The sequence below is a fragment of the Canis aureus genome, chromosome 7 (genome assembly GCF_053574225.1).
Source record: "Canis aureus isolate CA01 chromosome 7, VMU_Caureus_v.1.0, whole genome shotgun sequence".
In the NCBI taxonomy this organism is placed as follows: domain Eukaryota; kingdom Metazoa; phylum Chordata; class Mammalia; order Carnivora; family Canidae; genus Canis; species Canis aureus.
The window spans coordinates 7887726-7906813 of NC_135617.1; the positions used below are offsets into that span (position 1 = coordinate 7887726).

Consider the following 19088-nt stretch of genomic DNA (forward strand, 5'->3'; position numbering starts at 1 on the left):
ATTGTCACATAGCCAGTTTACAGTAGAACTGGAATAACTTAAATGCTAACAGTTATTTTCTTTCCAGGAATTCATAGATACATATGATCCCCATTTTCCCCACCTCAAGAGGTAGACAGTTGTATGATACAATCAGTTCTAAATTATTCAGGGGCTAAGTATCGAGGGGCCTTTTACTTCTAGCCATTGTATCATTTACTAGTTTCCCTCAAGAATGCCATGTTAACGTACTCATAGCTATAAAATTGACAGATAATGTGCCTCAACTCAGTTACCCAGAATAACAACTCTGGTAAAAGTTTTAACAAAAGGAGGAATTGAAATGATTAATTAGATGAAAGTTTTGGGGTAATCTATGGGCCTCTCATTCATGGATAATTACTCACACCACTGTCAGTAAAGCTACAGTCAAACTCTGAGAGGTTAGGACTAACCCTGCCAAGATGCTAGCATTTTCTCAGTGAACAACAAAGTGGCCCCTACTGTCTTATGTATGTGCGGTAGGAATTTGAATATCAGCCATTCATTCAATTTTCAACAAATGTTATTGGAGCACCTATCTTGTGTCCAAAGTCTCCACATACCCTGAAGACCTCACTCTCTTCCATGTTGCTGTCCCTAATGATATTACACAGAGCACCTTGGCAAAGCTCATGGCCTGACTCTCAGAAACTCTATGCAACTTCCTAGTATCATGCGACCTTTGCCAATCTTACCCTAGTGCAAAAATCAGCAACGTAGAGTCCTGGGGCCAAACCGTCCCTGCTGCCTTTTTTGTAAATGAAGTTTTATTAGAATATAGCCACACCCATTTGTTTATGTATTATCTATGGCTGCTTTCCTGTGACAACAGCAGCATTCAGTAGTTCTGATGGAGACAGCACAGCCCAAAAGCCTAAACTACTACCTGGCCCTTTTTAGGAAAAGTTCGCAGACTCCTACATTAATTAATATGACTAAATCAAAATTCATCTCTCCTGTGTTTCTGCTTAGGGATTAATGGAGAAAACTTTCTGAAATTGGAGATCCTTTCTGTATCTTTGTCTTGTCATATAGAACCTTGGAGAAGCATAAAGTCAAAGTCTAGAGCAGATACAGAAAATTAAATATGTCCTTCCCTACATTTTGTTTTCAACAGATGAGTGCTTTGGAGTTCCATAAAGACAGCATAAAACCACTGGTGTTCGGTTACTCTGGCTTCTAATTCCTCCAAGTTCCTATGTCTAAGACTTCCAAAGCTCAATTTTTGGCCTGTATTCCTTTGCATATTTATTTCCTGATCTGATGTGGAATTAGAGTTAAATGGGAGCTGTGTGCTTGAATTCCACGTGGCTGGCTCAGCAGGAAACTCCAGGGCAGGTTTTTTGGCATGCCAAACTCATGTTAGCCTCAGCTATGCTAATTTCTAAAGCTGTTTGCTTTGCTCAAATAAATCTTAGAGGGGAATTTGCATTTGGATGCACACCTTTTTATGCACAAATTATGTGCATGATAATTCTAGGGCATACTAAGGACTGGAAAAAAAATGAGGCATGGTGTTTACTGAATGGCTTTAGTGTGGGAGGCACTAAGCTAGGTGCTTTACATATATTTTCTCATCTCATGGCCACAGCAATCCCATAAGATGGAATTGTGATCCCTTTTACAGATGGAGAAACTGAGAAGAGAGCTTATATAACGTATCCATGTTCACAGCACTTTGTAAGTGACAAAGCCTAGATTTGAGCCCAATCTAAATCTGTCTAAATCTGAAGCCAATGTTCTTTCCACTTAGACTTACTACCTTAACAATCCCCTTTATCATCACCACTCACCCAAGCCACTGGACACACATTAGAGTATGAACCCTACATTTACAAAATTAGTCACCTTCCTCTTCCCAGTGGCCTATGCAAAGTATGCCTATGGCCCTTGGAAGATACATCTGGGTCCCTCTGCATCACAAGACAATCAACCAAAGGAGAACAGGGGCATTAAAAAGGCAAACTTTATGTGATACACAAATTATATTAGTAATTAGCAGACAAACATAATTTCAAGTGATTTTGATGGTAAATGGATTTTAACGACATATCTGAGGACCTCAAGACAAAAGGATGCTTGTACTACTAAAATGCAGTAGGTTGAGCAAGAGAATGTACCCATACTATGAAGAAAAATGTTAGTAACACTTAAGATATGGTGTAAATATATCTATAGCATAAGCCCAGGAATTGACATCTACAAATAACTTCGCTGGTTATGGAAACATAACCACACACCTACCTCCCCTCACCAAAAATAGAAACATTCCCTTTGGTAAGTTATAGTAAGTATTGCCATCAAAACTCACTGTTTATCATTGTTCAACTCAACATACAGAAAAATAACCAGTGTAGCAATGAAGCATTCTAGCATAATTCCAACACTTCATAGCAAGCCAGGTACAATATTATTGAACTTCTTTCTCTGTATGGAACACAGCTATACCCTAGCTCACACTATCACATTATGCTCAGCCCACTGCCAACCAGCTTCATACACTGCCATCTGATTTTCTGGAAATATTAAAGAACTGATTACATTTGCATGCAAGTGAAATTCAGACATCCATTTTTCTTTAAAGCTCTCAAAGAGAGTTTTCCAGGAATTAGAAAGAACTCTGTGTTAGAGGTGGATAATCTAGGTTATTTCTAAGAAGGGCAGCCCGCTCAGGAGACCTGGCCCTCACAACACCGCCACACAGTTCAATCTGTTGCCATATAAAATTATTTCATTTTAAAAAAAAATTCTTAACATACGATTTCAGAGAAGGAAAATAACTTTTTTTGTAGGCAGTGGTAGGAAAAATTCATTCAGTTGGAAGTAGATTGGAGACTTTGCCTAAGTCTGCCTGACAGAGTAATACTACTTTAAATAACACATGCACTAACATCTCTTGTCTACAAAGTTCCTAAAACAGTCTTTTCCAAAGTTAACTTGAACATTTAATAATTCTTTATAAGATAATTACAACTTTCTATGAATAGTTCTCATTGGAAGCCCCAGTAGCGACTTACCTGCTGGTGGCTTTATGAAAGGTGGAGGAATTAAAGGTACTATAATGGGCACATTGCCATGATCCTTGGACCCTGCAGGTGAGTCACTGAGTCCATTTCCTGTGGCAAGCCCTGAATAGCCTGTGCTTATATTGTATGGTGAGATAACACTGTCCTCAGGTAATTTTGGTTTTGGCAAAGAATTTTCTGTAAAAGAAAAAAAAAATCACATTCAATACTACAAAAGGACTTGATTTCCTCAAGACCACATTTTCTCAAGTAAAACGGCTATGTAACAAAACAAATTTTTCCTTGCAAATCTTAAAACACTTTACCAGAACTCCACAGACCATCCTGGACCTTTCCAGTCTTGTTACCATAAATTTCCAGTGGGCTCCTTTATAATTTGTTCCACCATATAGCTAACATCTCAATTGTATCATGGTGATGAATCTTAGCACTGTGAAAGCCCATAGAAAATTGAGAGGCAATTAACCTTTTCCGTGTACAAAGTGATATATAGCACAGGCATCACCCTCTGGCTACAAGGCAGGGGGGGAGCTAAAAGCATGCCTCTCCAGCCCTATAACTAGGTCCCACTGTATTAAAAAGTTTGGTCATAATATAATCAAAAGAACCAATGAGAAAGAAGCAGATTATTAGAAAGAAAACTTCGTTCCACAGGGTAAACTCCTTAAATTAACCCATTAATATCCATTAAATATTAACAAAAATGGAAATAAAGAAAACTTACAATGATAGGAACTTTGTGAATTTTATCCTTGCATGTGAATCACTTAAAAAAAAAATTCAACCATGGAAAACAACTTTTTCCCTCTAGTAGCATATCCTGGCACTCTCTCCATGTTCCCCAGAGGCAAAGATTATTACCTAGACCAAGTATTATACGAGCTATTAGTTTATAGAATATAAACTCATGACTTGCATTTTTCATTTACAATGAAACTGATGATACTATCTCTGTAACATGATGTGTACAATTTCATAGAGGGCTTAACATGAAATTTGTCACGTACGTTCAATTCCACAGGCCTGAAGGACAGCTCATTTACATTTTGTTGCTTGGCATAAAAGAAGGAAAGGCACTATCTTAGAGACTGGGAATAAAATGCACAAGCGGGTAGTTTATGCCAACAGATTTTGAATGCAGTGCAAATACTCATCAAATTGCCAATGACAATGCACAATGAATTTTACCATTTTACTGAAGTTCGCCAAATGGATTGCTTCTTTACAATACTCTTTTTCTTTGACGAACAAACTCTCCAAATTTAGGTTCATAAACTCAGAATCCATATCAACACCCACCAATGGTTCTAGGCTTCCCTCATGAGATATCTGACACCGCTCTTTGCTGATAGAATCAGTGTTAATTCCACTTTGTCAAGTCTCTAATTTCTACTCTTTAGCTGGACTCTGAAGAAAATTCTTATAAAATAATGTAGGATCCAATCATGCACTAGTCCCTTACTCCTCCTACCCTTACCTAAGGCTGGGGGGCAGGAGGGACTTTGAACACAAAACAGAAATAGGGCTTTCCTTTAGAATTCCCACCAAAAAAGGAGGAAGGGGGGATTACCAAACTAATCACAATTCTCTTTTACAGTCTAAAAATCCAAACCCAGTGTTTCACTTAATAGAATGCACCAGTCCCCAACAACTAATGTGTCAAAGACTCCAGGAAACGAGGAGAAGACCTTGGCAAACACTGTCCCTTTCTATAAATCTGTGGGTAGGACCGTAACCCCTAAGGTCCCTAGCCCTTGCTAGCTAGCTCTCCCATTGCTGGAAAGAGATTAAGCTGTGTCTATTTTTGTTTTATGTTGTGCTCTTATATTCCGTGGAATTCTGCCTATGGGAAAGCACTACTGGGGATGTACATTTAAATCAACCATTGGCATAATCAACAAAATGAGCCCCAAAGCAACTCAATTCTGGCAGGTTGAGATAGTTAATCCTTCTTTGCATGAACAAAGGGACATTAAATGTCATTACCTTTGAGAACAGAAATGTGCTGGCGGCTCTCTCCATCTGTAGGGTAGCTCCTGAATTCAATATCTTCACCATCTTTCAATTCAACCTTATCATAGCCATACCAGCCAAGGAGTTCATTCATAGTGTTTTCTGCAAAGTTCTGAAAGAGAAGCATAGGCTTCTTTTTTATGTAATCAATAACTATTTGAAAAGAATGCATAAATCGAATTTTATTTGCACTACCCATTTACTGCCAGACCTACCCCACCTCCCCTAGAGCCGTGTTCATTTTTCAAATCACGTTCAAAAACCGTAATGCATTTAAATCTCAGGATGACGCATCCAATTATGACAGGTCTTCGACATTTGCAATTTAAAGATAATAAGAAGAAAAGATATTTGTCAGGTTTGCTTACAAACAGGAAGTCATATTTTAGAACACTGCAAAGTCTATATCCCACACTAGCACAAAAATATTGAAAGGTAAAGCACAAAAGCAGCTAAGAAAATATTTTGAAAATGAAAACAATCGACCCTTTTGTGTTTCCGATTAATCTAAATTAGAATTGCTTTCTGATTCAGGTATTGTTGTTTTAACATGACTCTTATCTCAGATAAAGCAAAATCTCAGCAAATAAATAATTTCTCAGTTGTCAAGGCTACAAGGGTTTCCCTTTTTAATTTTCCCTTTTGCAAGTGTATACTTTAAAAATCAATGCATAATTTGCTTTACAAATTTCACTAGTGACAGATTCTTTCTCCATAAAAATCAAAGGTCACTAGGGCACCTGGGTGGCTCAGTGGTTGAGCATCTGCCTTTGGCTCAGGGCATGATCCCTGGGTTCTGGGATCGAGTCCCACATCAGACTCCTCGCAGGGAGCCTGCTTCTGCCTGGTCTCTGTCTCTCTCTTTGTGTCTCTCAAGAACAAATAATTAAAATCTTAAAAAAAAAAAAAAAAATCAGAGGTCACTATGATTGTCTTCTGACAAGTAACATAAAAAGTACCAAATAACTTTAAGGTTAAAAATCAGTCCAGGTTTTGGATAATACCTGAAAACACTTTATGAACTATAAATCAATATATAAATGTAAGGTATTGTTATTGTTATTATAGATAGCAAACTGTGAAAATAATGGGAATAGCTGGACAGCTTTAAGGCATTAAAATCAGGTGAACTTATCAACTGCTATATCTGGAAACAGGATCTGAAGCTGTATTAATAATCTTAATGCTTGCATGTGCCTTAAAATATCTCTGAGAAATAGAGTAGAGTGGTAGTCACCAGAAGTTCGGGGGTGAGGGAAATGGGGAGATATTAGTCCAAGGGTACAAATTTCTAGTTATTAGATTAACAAGTTTGGAGATAAGAGATACAGCATGATGATTATATATAATATAATAATACTGTATCATATACTCAAATGTTACTAAGACAGTAGATCTTAAATGTTCTCACCACAAAAAAGAAGTGGTAACCGTAACAGGATGGAGGTGGTAGCTAGTGCCATACTGGTAACCATTTTGCAATATATAAATACATCAAATCAACGCATTATACATCAGAAACTTACACAATGTTATGTGTCAATTATATCTTAATAAAGCTGGGGAAAATTTTTAAAAAATAAAAAGAAGGGCCCTATGTTACAGAATATGGGCTTAATAAATATTGATGAATTTATCGTTGTTGTTGTTTTTTTAAAAATCTCTATCTGGCAAGGGATCCTGAGCTTCCTAGACTTCCTAGAAAAATCATATATTCTAACCTTCTCTGTGGCTCAAAGAGCCTTTTCTCATTCTCCCTAGAAGCTGTCATTTCCGAATTACACTGGGATGTATAATTTATATACCTGAAACAAAGCACCCAGGCTAAACCAAGAGCGTGCATGGCCTCAATGTGTGAGTTCCTGTTCTCTTGAATTTCACGACTTTAGATTTCAGCAGGGGTTGCATAAAAAAGAAAAGATATTATACTACCGACTCCACAAAAACAAACCTGGCATTTCAAACCACCCACAGAATGCTAGATTCTTTGCTTAGTGCCCACTTAAGCTCAGAGCTCCAACTGGGTCTATCTGTGACGGTACAGCAATTTTTAAAAATCTAGCCGGATTGATTCAGTGCTCCATCCACAAGGCCAACAGTCAGCCATATCAAGCTTTAGTGAGGCATTTATTCTCTCTGATGGCTGGTCACATCCACATTAAATAGACATTCTTTTCATGAATGCACAAAGATGATATGATCGATATGTATAATAAGCTCAGCAACTTCTGGAATACCACTGAGGAGGACTCAGCTAAATGCTGCTCTACTCAATCAAAAGAGATCCCCTTAATGAGGCGTCAGTCTCCCCTAACACCCGATTTTTTTCACTAAGCTGAGCGCCTGAACCAGAGAATGACAGTCGCTAAGCACACAAATTGAGGCCCTCCATCAGTGGTCTGGCAGCAGAAATCTCCAAGGATAAGGATTACACCTTACATCAAAACACCAACTCCCAACAGTGTTAGAAGCCAAGTTCAAGCCATCCTATTGGTCTATATGCTATTTGCCCCAATCTCCCAGAGAACTGTGCCAACGAGACAGAAAATCTTTTGCATAGTAACTCTTGGCCACCATATCCAACTCTCTAGACTATTTGTATCAGGGCGCCTCTCTCTCCGGTTCTGTCTAACCTCTGAAGTGACACAAAAGGCTACAGATGCATAATTCATGGAACAACCTTCCAGCCAAGGATATAGATTTGTTTGTTTTAGTCCAGCTGCAAATCCATTCAGCTTTTCAGAACCAATGTCAGGGATGGAATCCAGAAGTTTCAGACAGTAGGGTAAAAACTGAAACCTTAACTGGATTATTAACATCAAATTCAGATTATTGGGGCATCTTAACTGCATCACTTAGTTTACGGTTTGTGCTGAAAACTCAGAGGCTTCATGGAACAATCAATATGAACTTGATCTATTCCATGGTTTTCAAGTTACTATAAATGTCAATGAAAATAAACTCTAAAACATTCCCTTTCTTGTCAGTGAAAATAAAAATAAACACCTTAATAGCTTTGATATATGACTGCAAAAGCAGAAAACAAAAGGCTTATAAACCTTCAAGCCATAAATCTCAAATCTTTCATGAAAGGAGAATAGGAAAAAAAGAGAAGATGAACACAAAAGTTTCCTGTAGCATGAGACATAAACTATTCTGTCTTATACACTACTGTATTCAGAAATCGAAGAACCCCAAGGAATAGATAATTTAAGATTTTTAATTGCTAGGTAGAATTTGATGCTAGATATCATATGGGCTCATTATGGTACTAAGCCAAAGGAAATGAAATGGATTTTTGCAGTTATCATCAAGAAACATAACATATTCTAGGAGAAATGAATTTAATGTTTATGACCCATAGGGTTTTTAAATCCTTCTGGTAGAAAATTCCAGCAGTTGTTTTTTCCACTTTTTTATTATTATTATTATTACCCTTAAAAAAGGAGTTTTTTATTAAAAAAAATTATTCCAGGGCAGCCTGGGTGGCTCAACGGTTTAGCACTGCCTTCAGCCCAGGGCGTGATCCTGGAGACCCGGGATCAAGTCCCACGTCAGGCTCCCCGCATGGAGCCTGCTTCTCCTTCTGCCTATGTCTCTGCCTCTCTCTCTCTCTCTCTCTCTCTCTCTCTCTCTCTCTCCCCTCTCTGTGTATTCTCATGAATAAATAAATAAAATCTTTAGAAAAAAGTATTCGTTTCCTACAAAAGTTTCTCATGTATGTTATGTTTTTTTAAAGCTGGTAAGAGTTAAACTGCAGAGATTTTGGAGGTAAAGATGGCCAATAATAAGACAAGTTACTGTACCAAGGGAGGTAGTGAAATATGTTTCCCCCCAAATCTTCACCCAGCAAATGTCTAGAAACGGGGTGGGAAACTGAAGTCCCTTAAGGTCCCTCCCATAAGTAAGATTTTGTGAAATCAAAGAACTTCTTACACAAGAAATTAAGTACCTCTTGCAAAGAAATATCATTATTATCGTGACCGTACATCATAACTTTTACTGAACAGTTCCTATTTCAAATATTTTATCATTGCTCCCATAAACCATCAAAATTGTGCCAGAAATTTCCATATTCTGGCATCTGAATCGCATTTTGCAGACTGCCTCTCACCCTTGGAAGTGGCACAAAAATTCTCTCTCATACCATGTGGTCCAATTTGGGTTTGGAAAATAGGTCACTATAATTATAATGATAATGTCTAACACTCTTACAGCACTTTACAGTGTTTCCACATCCTTCAACTCTCTTCTTCCTTTCAATAACCCTGTAAGTTGGGTATTTGATTTCCACAATAAACTTCTGGTGAACCTATATGATACCCTCATTTTACAACAGAAAATGAGAGCATCCAGAAGGTAAATGACAGGCATGAGACATCACCCAATAAAGTCAGAAGAAAAACACTGATCTTCTGATTCTTGTACCAGTGCTCTTTCTATAATCAATTCCACCAATGTGTCAGCAATTTCAAAGAAACTACATTATTGTGGCAACCAAAGAGTTGCAAAGAAATCATACTACACAGGATGTCAACCTCACATATAAAGAGCTTTCCCACTAGGGTCTCTATCTACCTATGTTAAAACTTCACTTTACTTGCTCTTGGATTTGATCACTGGCCTCCATTCTGCTTAATTATTTGTACTGTTGGGGAGGTGATGTTCAAAATTCACTGTTAAAATGTAATATTCCCATTTTATAATTTTTGAGGCATTGCATCTGATTCTGATTGCTTTGTACTTTTATTTAAGATTTTATATACTTCTTTAGAGAGGTTGCATTAGCAGGAGGAGGGGCAGAGGGAGAGAAACGGACACCTCATGGAGCAGAGAGCTGACATGGGGGGCTCCATCTCACAACCCTGAGATCCTGACCTGAGCCAAAATCAAGAGTCAGACGCTAAACTGACTGAGCCACCCAGAAGCCTCTAATTGCTTTGTACTTTTAATATCTACCCCTATACTTCTTCCTTGCCCTCTCCAATCCCTCTCTCTCACTTCCAGAGCTCCTAAGGAAAAAAGACATTCCTAACATTCAGTTTGAAAGCATGAGCTCTTCCTAGAATTAAAAAAAAAAAAAAATAGGTCACAGAAGATGATGGAAAGGCTGGAAATTTTACAATTTCCCCATTCCTTCTGAGTTCTTTTGATATTGGCAAAACTTATTTTTATTGAAACTTAATTCCCAGGACATTCATTAGATTCTCTCCTTATTTGCCTGGAGGTACTGTACAAATGTCAAAGTTCAGTCTAAATGATTTTTCATTGAGCATTTTACTGGTAAAAAAGAGTTGATTTCAAGACACTTGGAAAATTGCAATAATTACAAATTCTCACAATACTTCTGAAACGCAAGCGCTTCAAAGTCTTCAAAAAGGACTAATGATTTTATTGTGAAAACACCAAACAGATTTTAAAATATAGGTAGGTACCAGGGCGCCTGGGTGGCACAGTTAAGCGTCCGACTCCTGGTCTCTACAGGAGTCATGATGGTATTGAACCCCCAGTCATGCTCAGTGCAGAGTTGGTTTAGGATTCTCTTTCCCGGGATCCCTGGGTGGCGCAGCGGTTTGGCGCCTGCCTTTGGCCCAGGGTGCGATCCTGGAGACCCGGGATCGATTCCCACATCGGGCTCCCAGTGCATGGAGCCTGCTTCTCCCTCTGCCTGTGTCTCTGCCTCTCTCTTCTCTCTCTGTGACTATCATAAATAAATAAAAAAATTAAAAAATATAAAAAAAAAAAAAAAAAAAAAAAAAAAAAAAGGATTCTCTTTCCCTCTCCTTCTGCCCCTCCCTCAAACACTTGTGCTCATTGCCCCCCCCCCCCCAATCAAAAAATAAATCTTTAGGGAAGCCTGGGTGGCTCAGTGGTTGAGCATCTGCCTTCAGCTCAGGGTGTGATCCCGGGGCCCTGGGATTGAGTCTTGCGTCGAGCTCCCCATAGGGAGCCTGCTTCTCCCTCTGCCTATGTCTCTGCCTCTCTGTCTCCTATGAATAAATAAATAAAATCTTTAAAAAATAAATTCATAATTAATCTTTAAAACATAGGTAGGTTAAAATATAGGTCAGTATCACTGATTTCTTTCTTACCAGTCCTCATAAAACTGAATGATGACATGTTTTCAACTTTGTATCCTAACCAAGAGAGCAGAAAGTTTTTCAGAGAGCTCCCAATCATTCATTCAAATGAGGGAAAAGCCCTGTCCTCTCTCGCCCACAATCATAATTCCAATTTTCTCTCCAAGTCCTGGTTTTAATATTGTTGCCTTCCCAAATATATCTTAAGGTACCTGAGGGCAGAAACCTTTTATTTCCCCCATGCCTCACTAGGACAATGCCTAGCACTTGGAATATACTCAGTCAATGTGCTAGTACATTTGGTTCGCAAATATTTTTTAAGTGCGTGAATACAGAGAAACGATCAAACAAATTTCAGGGAAACTGATTCTCATAATAAATATGTACAAGTTGGGATCCCTGGGTGGCGCAGCGGTCTCTCTCTGTGTGTGACTATCATAAATAAATAAAATAAAATAAAATAAAATAAAATAAAATAAAATAAAATAAAATAAGTACAAGTTAAAAGAACTGTAATATCCAGTGTTACTAAGCAGCCTCCTAGTATTGGAAATTCCATACAAATTTTAGAAAAGGTTATTTGACTGCATGCAGTAAAAGTCTTTGAAAATGTACATACCCTTTGATTCAGCGATTTTATTTCTCAGCACTGAAGGAACTATTCTAAGGAGATGTGTGCAAAAATATGCATGTTCAGGAATGTTTATCTTGGTGTTTTTTTCTTAGAAACAAACTATATGCCAAACAATAGAAATCTGGTTAAATAAATTACAGTTTAGTCAGGGAATGACTAAAATGGAATACTATTTTGCCACTAAAATATATACTGTAGATAAATTTTTACTGCCATGAAAAGCTATTAACAATATATTAAGTTTTTAAAGGAAGGTTAGAAAAAAAAAAAAAGGAAGGTTAGTATATTAGAAGACCATTTTTGTTTAAAAAAAACTATATCACACATAGAAAAGGGCATTAAAAGACATATATCAAAATGTTGATAGTAACTGTGTCTGGGTGGGAAAATTATAGGCTTTGTTTTTCTTTTAGCTTATTTGTATTGCTTCCTCAACCACTTCTATTGTGTCCACGTATCCTTATAAAAATTAAAAAATCATTTTAATTAGAAATTAATTAACACATAGTCTTCTTAAAGACAACCATGTCAGCCACATTCACAGTCCTAATGACAATAAAAAGGATCTGCCAGTTACACGACTTAACTTCAAAACATTCTGACACATTGTCCATGAAAGTGAAGCCTATGAGCAATACTTTCAAAGGAAAAGGAAACCCCCAATCCTAAACAATTTACCAAAAAAAAAAAAAAATGCTAGTATCTCTGCTGGTTAAGATTATGAACGATAGATTGATGGTTATTTTTGGAAAATATTTTACCTCCCTTTTCACCTCCATGTGTTCCGAGGTAGATTTCTATCAAGCGGCCACGAATGCGCTAATTGAGATTTTAAAAGGGGGTGAGAGAGCAATCTGCAGAAAAGAGGTGGTTTCTTTTGCCGAACTTGATTAGAAGTCAATTTCTAGCTCTATCCCCACATCTGGCCTAAGGTTGAGGCTAAGTCATCTGTCTTAACACAGACCCTTATGAGTCTAGAGTTCCGAAGGAAGGTCAGAAGGCAAAACTTATATAGTGCAAAAGAAATACTGGAAGAGCTTTTTACAGGTTACAAAGTATTTCCACATTCATGATCCCACTGATCAGATGGTATCCTAAGGACGAGCCACACCCCACAGATGACCCATTAGAAGGCTATCCATATGCATGGAATGATAAGAGCAGCTAGATTTGTACTAGATTTGTACCCATGGAGCCCCGATGTTTTTACCTGAATTACAGCCTTTTAGCTTGAAATCTTTTAGAGATGGACACTGCACTCCATTTGGATCATTTTGCAGCATTGTTCTCGGCCACACCACCATGATTACAACGCAGTCGTAAGGGCAGAAGGCACATGGTAACGCTAAAATCCAGCTCTGGCCTGGAGCAGGCCTGAGGAGAAAGTCTTGTTTGTTCTCTCATTGATATATTCTAAACGGGATGGCTGTCTAACTGGCATATGGAACCAAAATTGTGTGTTTCCACATATAAACCACATATAAACCTATGTTGCTTTACTGTCTTATTGTGACATAGAGCAGACAATTATGTCCCCACATATTAATCTGTGCCCAGGACATCAAATGTCCTAAAGAAGGTCAAACGCTGCGAAATTGTGGATTCCAGCCCTGAGGCTAACATTGTGGCAAGCGAGGCAGGTGTGCAGCTCTGTGCAGCTGTGTCCAATCACAGCTGCGCAGAACTGCCCTAAAAATCACCAGGACTTGTTACGTTGTTTTTCTGTCCCTGCCAAAGCCACTGGCCTTAAAACAGGACAGAGTTCCACAACCCTTTGGTTATATAAGAGATACTAATACCTATCAGTCTACAGATCCTAAAATATACATTCAGCAAATCTCACTCACCACATTCTTTCATGTCTGTTTACATGTTTCAACTGGCACCATCAAAAACAAAGTATTTTTTTCCTCTCATCCTACCCAGTAGTATCCCTTCTCTTTTAGGAAAATATTCAATAATCTTATTAGCTGGAGAGTGTAAGTGTGGCTGACTTCCCATTCCACAAGAGGAAGTCTGAGACTTCAGAGCTTTTTAAATGTTCTGCTCTCTACTACTTCTAATAATTTTTTTTATTTTTTTAAAGAGAGACAGACACGTAAAGACTCTTAATGAAAAAGACACTTACCTAGAAGGTACAAAAAGTATGGTCACCTTAAAATGACACTAGCTCTCCCTACAACTCTCCTTTTTTCAGACAATCACTTGTGCTCACTGATATTTGCCCCTTTTTTTGAGGCCGTTTTTGACTTTCCTTTAAAAACTCTGTTACCTCTTGGTTTCTATGAGTCTGTCTTTCACACAAGGAGAGTAGGGCTTGGCTTCCCAGAGCAGTGCTTGGCAAGCACAGAGGCAGGAAACGCAGAAGGGAATGAGTCTGTCAGACTCATTTTCTTCTAGTTCAAATGTTTATTTCAGATTCAGGAGGAAGTGGAGTGGTTCCTTTCCATTTCCTCGTCTCTGGAACCTGCGAGTTGTATAAGGCTTGGAGAATCTTGCTCTGTCGCACTCACAGGTTCCCGGACGGAGAAAGAGACTCTTTTCAGAAAACCCTGGTTTGAACTGAGCAGAATTCATAGCTCTCCATGCGCCCTCCCGCCCCCACTATCTCTTAATGGGTTTGGACTGGAGCCCTGAGCAGGACAACGGAGAGCAACGTGGAGGACAGAGCTGGTGGGCCCAGGAATACCCTATCCCAGCTTCCAAGGAGTAAGGACCATGTCCCAGCTGACAGTAGTCCCCAGCCCTGCCACGTGGCACACCTGAGGCCACCACTTGGCAGAGAGGTCTGACATAATTTGTGAATTATGTCCTGAGCCCACTTTCTAGGTTCCTGAGATTTAACTGTGTCTGACATCAGGATGGAGTTTCAGAGCAAAACCTAAAATATACCTGTTTTAGGAATGAGCTGATTTCAACCTTGAACATGCTGACTTTTCCAGGCTGTGATTTCTCTCTCTCTCTCTTTTTTTCTTAATGGAAACCTATTTATCTCACTGCACTCACCAGCTTGGCTCTGCAACTTGTTTTATTGTCTATGCAGTTGACACAGGTCATTTTCAATGCCAAATGGAGACCATCAGAAACCAAATTAGCAAATCTTGTGGTGAGTTTACTACTAAACTCTAACAGATGTGCGTGACTCTAACTCTAGGCATCAGGACTGAAGCATAATTTTAGGTACAAATTACTTACCGGGAATATTTATAGACAGAAAAGTTCTTCAGTGAAGGAGACCCTAAGACATTTAACATGGATTATCCTGTAGTTTAACAATTGATAAAGAGGTAACATTGTAAATGCATTAATTATGGTTTGTTTAGGAAAGTTTCCAGGGCAGAGTGCTTGATCTAATCACACTGGTTTTGTTAAAGCACTTTCAGAGATAAAAATCTGACTCATTATCTCTACTCATAGTGTAGGCTTTTTGAGTTGCATTACTCTTTGGTAGCCACTAATCATATTCACTAAGGTCTATGTGTGCAGAAATACATACCCTTAGGTACAACTATATTTACACATAACACATATTTGCATTTATGCACTCTATAGTACAAACTAGTTTTTATATTATATCTGCCATGCTCTAGATGAACTCCTGAAATGAATTAGCCCTTCTATACGTTCGGAGTCCCTCCTAAGATCCATTTATTATGATACGTATTAGCTAATGGTATACTGAAGACTAATATGTCTTCATTAGATACAATCACAGTATTCACTTTAGAAACCAAAAATAGTCAAAATGTAAATTGCCTCACCATCTAATTTTTTTTTTAAACCGTCTCTATTGGTCACCAATTAAATAATGCATACTTATTGTAAATACAGCAAAGTAACAAGGCTCCTTAATCAAGAAAAACCAGGATGAAGGAGGAAGAAGAAAAGGAAAGATAAGGAAACATTGTAAAGGTCGTAATGAGACAAGCATTTCTACTTGAAGATATTTTCACTACACTATAAGCAAGCTATGCCAAGTCATGTACTTTTCACACACAAAATTATATTGTATCAAATTTAAATTTGTTACAACTGCCATGCACATTAAACCAGTGATAACGAAAATGTAACTCAATATCTGATCTAGTGAAACAGCCACCAACATTAGCTCGCAGCCACATGAAGACAATCTCCAATGCCATTACTGGTGTCAGCTAAACCTCAGCCAGTTTGTCTTCTCCAGCCGTTTTTAAATAAATATGTAAGTATCTCAATCAGGAGATCTTGGAGAAAGCCTCATGATGAGGTGATTCTGTTGCTCATTCTCAGTGCCCTGCATTTGCTGTACTTAAAATAGACACTTGTACCAATGTCCTTTCTATTACCCGAAGGGGAAAAAAAAAAAAAATCACATACACACCAGTCCTTTTTCTTTCAGCTCACAGAGAAGCAACTTGATCCAACCAGTGTTGAAACCTGAGTAGGTCACTGTACACCATGATAAAATTCCCTAATCCCTGAGCCAAATCTCCCTTAGGGGGGCCTCCTCCTGATTCTCCACTTCCCAGGCTGACTTTTCCATTCGCTCTCTCCTCTTTCCCCCTTTCATTTCCCCTACCTTCAAGCCTTGATATGTGATCCTCGGTGGGGGTTCAGGTTTCCGTTTTTACAGCTTAGGCCGTGCTAGCTGTATACATTCCTTTCTTTCTGCCGGGCAGTGATTACTTACCAGGGTTTAGTTTACACTGGTCCAGATGAAAGCCGTTCAGATGAAGGCAAACACAGCCAGGCAGCTCCAGCGGCACCGATATGAAGCTGCACAAGGCCACATTGTGTTCTCGGTGACATTTGGTTGCACATATTTTAATACAGGGCAACCAACTTGTTATGTCACTCTACGCTTCAGGTTCGGGGTAATAATACAATGAGGCTCGAGGAGGGGTTTATTGATGTGGTTATTAATATTAAAACCCAAAAAATATTAATGAGTTCAAAATGACCCTTCCGACCGTTTGACTTTGAGAAATTACTTTTCAGATGAGGACTCTGGGTGCTATTATATCAGAGGAATATCTACAAAACAATTCCTCTAGTAGAGGGAATTCATGCATATTGGCATGGTGTGCACTGACATGTCTGAAGATTTCCGCCGGGATCTCTCGTACGTTGGTCCAAACCAGACAGAAAATCCCAGTCCTCCAGGCAACCGAATTATTTGCTGCGCACAACTTCTTTTTTAACGCTACACTCTGCACAGAAACGATGAGGGCTAAAACTTCAAATGGTAGGTGGTGATTTGGAAGAAAAATAACATTTTAAAAAAAGAGGAAATTCTGTGCACGAAGGTTAATTCCATACTTAGTCCTGCAGCATTGGCTAAAAATTGTGTAATTTTTCCCCTTCACACAATGTTGTTTTTGTTTCTTCCTCACCAGTTCAGACAAACATCTGTTATACTGTAGAAGGACAACTATCTCCCAAACCACGGAGTGCGCCCGCAGCCAAAGTCAACAACGCGAGCCCCAAGCATTGAGCACAGTCAGCCTTTATATCCAGCCGGGATAACATTTCACATGTTTTGATTAAAATTAGCTAATTTGTAATTCTAGAACCTATGAAACTTAAAAGCTGCCATCCATATAGATCACATTAGGCAGTGCTTTAAAGGGCCAGTGCACACCGTGATTTCCTAGTGGCTTCACTTCTCTCCTCTCTCTCCACCCCCAATTTGAAATGAAATGGAAAAGTAATCTGGAAATGCAGGACAGGAGGGAAGGGTAAGTGAGAAAGAATGGTTATTGTAGACTGTTCGAATTCCACCCCCATTGTAAGACAACAACAACTCCGACTGGTCTCTCTTTCTAAAAAACGATTATTGAATTCAATGGTGGTTTCCATCACAAGGAATGGCACTGATTTCCAAGGCAAATCTCCCTCAACTCTCGTCGGACTGGTGCTGCACCACCTCATGCTTTCAGGCATTAAGTTCCTCACCCAGAAATAAAAACTCCGTAATCTCCAAACGCCACAGACATTTTCTGGGGGAAAGGGAAGCCAAACAGATGCACCTAGGCGGCACTTACTCATACAGCAAGTGTGACCCATGTGCCCCTTTCTAAACAGGGGTTCTCACAGAAGGCACTCTCCCAGAAGATGCTCGTCCTGAACAAGAAAGCGTCAAAACGCAATAAATTCGATCCACTCGCGTGCCACCTTCATCCAGTCCGTCTTTTAAACGCAAACTTTGCCAAGCTGACCAAGTCTAGTTGGCAGGGTTAAGGATTCTATGCGGAAGATGGGGGGTGGGGGTGGGGGTGGGGGGAACACCAGGACGGCTGCTGAATGAAACACTGAAGTCCCCCCCACCCCAGCCCCCGCCTTGAAAACTGCTACTTGCTTGTAATTCACAAAAGGAAAAACACACGATTGTTGGTTTTGGTTTGGGTGGTGTGTGTGTGTGTGTGTGTGTGTTAAATCCAGGGAGACTCGTGGAAATCAACACAGAATGAAATCCTCGCCAGGCAAAAGCTTCAACTTCATGGAAAATAAGTGGGGGGGGGGGTGGGGGGGGGTGTCCGGAGCTGAGCGGTGCTCTTGTGCAATCGCTCCCGACGCGAACAGCTGGAGCGCCAGGCTGCTGCGCTCGCCACCTCCGAGCACCGCTGGCCTGGCGGGGCGCCCGGCCTCGCCGCCGGGACTCCGGGCCGGCCTCCCCGAACAATGGGCAGGCGCTCCGCAGGGCCGCCCCTCCGGCCGGCCGGGCTGGCCCCGGGCTGCGCGCCTCGGGAGCGGAGCGCGCGGACGCGGGCGGGAGGCGGCGGCAGCCGAGCGCGAGGAGCGGCCGTGGACGCGGTACCCAAGCCCCCGACCCCGCCGCCCGGGCCGCTCGGGCCGCGCCGCTGACAGCCTCGCGACGGCCTCGCAGCCGCCTAGCCCGGGGCGCGCGCGGCCGGGGCGCCTGGCGGGAAGGGTGGCACCGAGCGCTCCGGGGCTCCTCGGCCCCGCAGCTCCTAACTTTGGAGGGACCCGCGCGGCGCGGCTCCCCGAGGGAGGGGAGGGGGCCACTCCCCCGCCGCCTGGGGGAGCCTCCCGCCGGGACGCGCCGGTGCCAAGCCGGGGTGCAGGAGGTCGAAGCGTCTGCGGCTCCCCGGCCGCCCCCACCCCCCACCCCCGTCGCGCCGGAGGGAGGCAGATCCCGGGGATGCAGCCCGCGAGTTGGCCTCGGCTCTGCACCTGGAGGAGGAGCTGAGGCTCCCAGGGCATCCTGCGGGCACTGACAGGCGCTCCCCGGCCCCCTCCCCAAACCCCACCGCGGCCCAGGGGAGCGCGCGGGAGAAGGAGCTCGGCCTCCCCGGCCCCGCAGTCCGCACGTAC

General features: G+C 40.7%; 1 protein-coding gene across 7 annotated transcripts in view; it reads right to left on the reverse strand.

The window, feature by feature from the left end:
- Positions 1 to 19088, reverse strand: part of SOBP (sine oculis binding protein homolog) — a 163062-nt gene that overhangs the window by 143530 nt on the left and 444 nt on the right. For 6 of the 7 annotated variants that reach the window (XM_077902884.1, XM_077902881.1, XM_077902882.1 and 3 more), the window contains exons 2-3: positions 5034 to 5172; positions 3039 to 3224 (exon numbers count right to left, since the gene is read on the reverse strand). In XM_077902884.1, coding sequence (XP_077759010.1) covers positions 3039 to 3224; positions 5034 to 5172 — 325 coding nt within the window. Of the gene's footprint in view, positions 1 to 3038; positions 3225 to 5033; positions 5173 to 16332; positions 16450 to 19088 lie in introns of those variants that run through there. The other variant, XM_077902888.1, reaches the window with a different exon arrangement.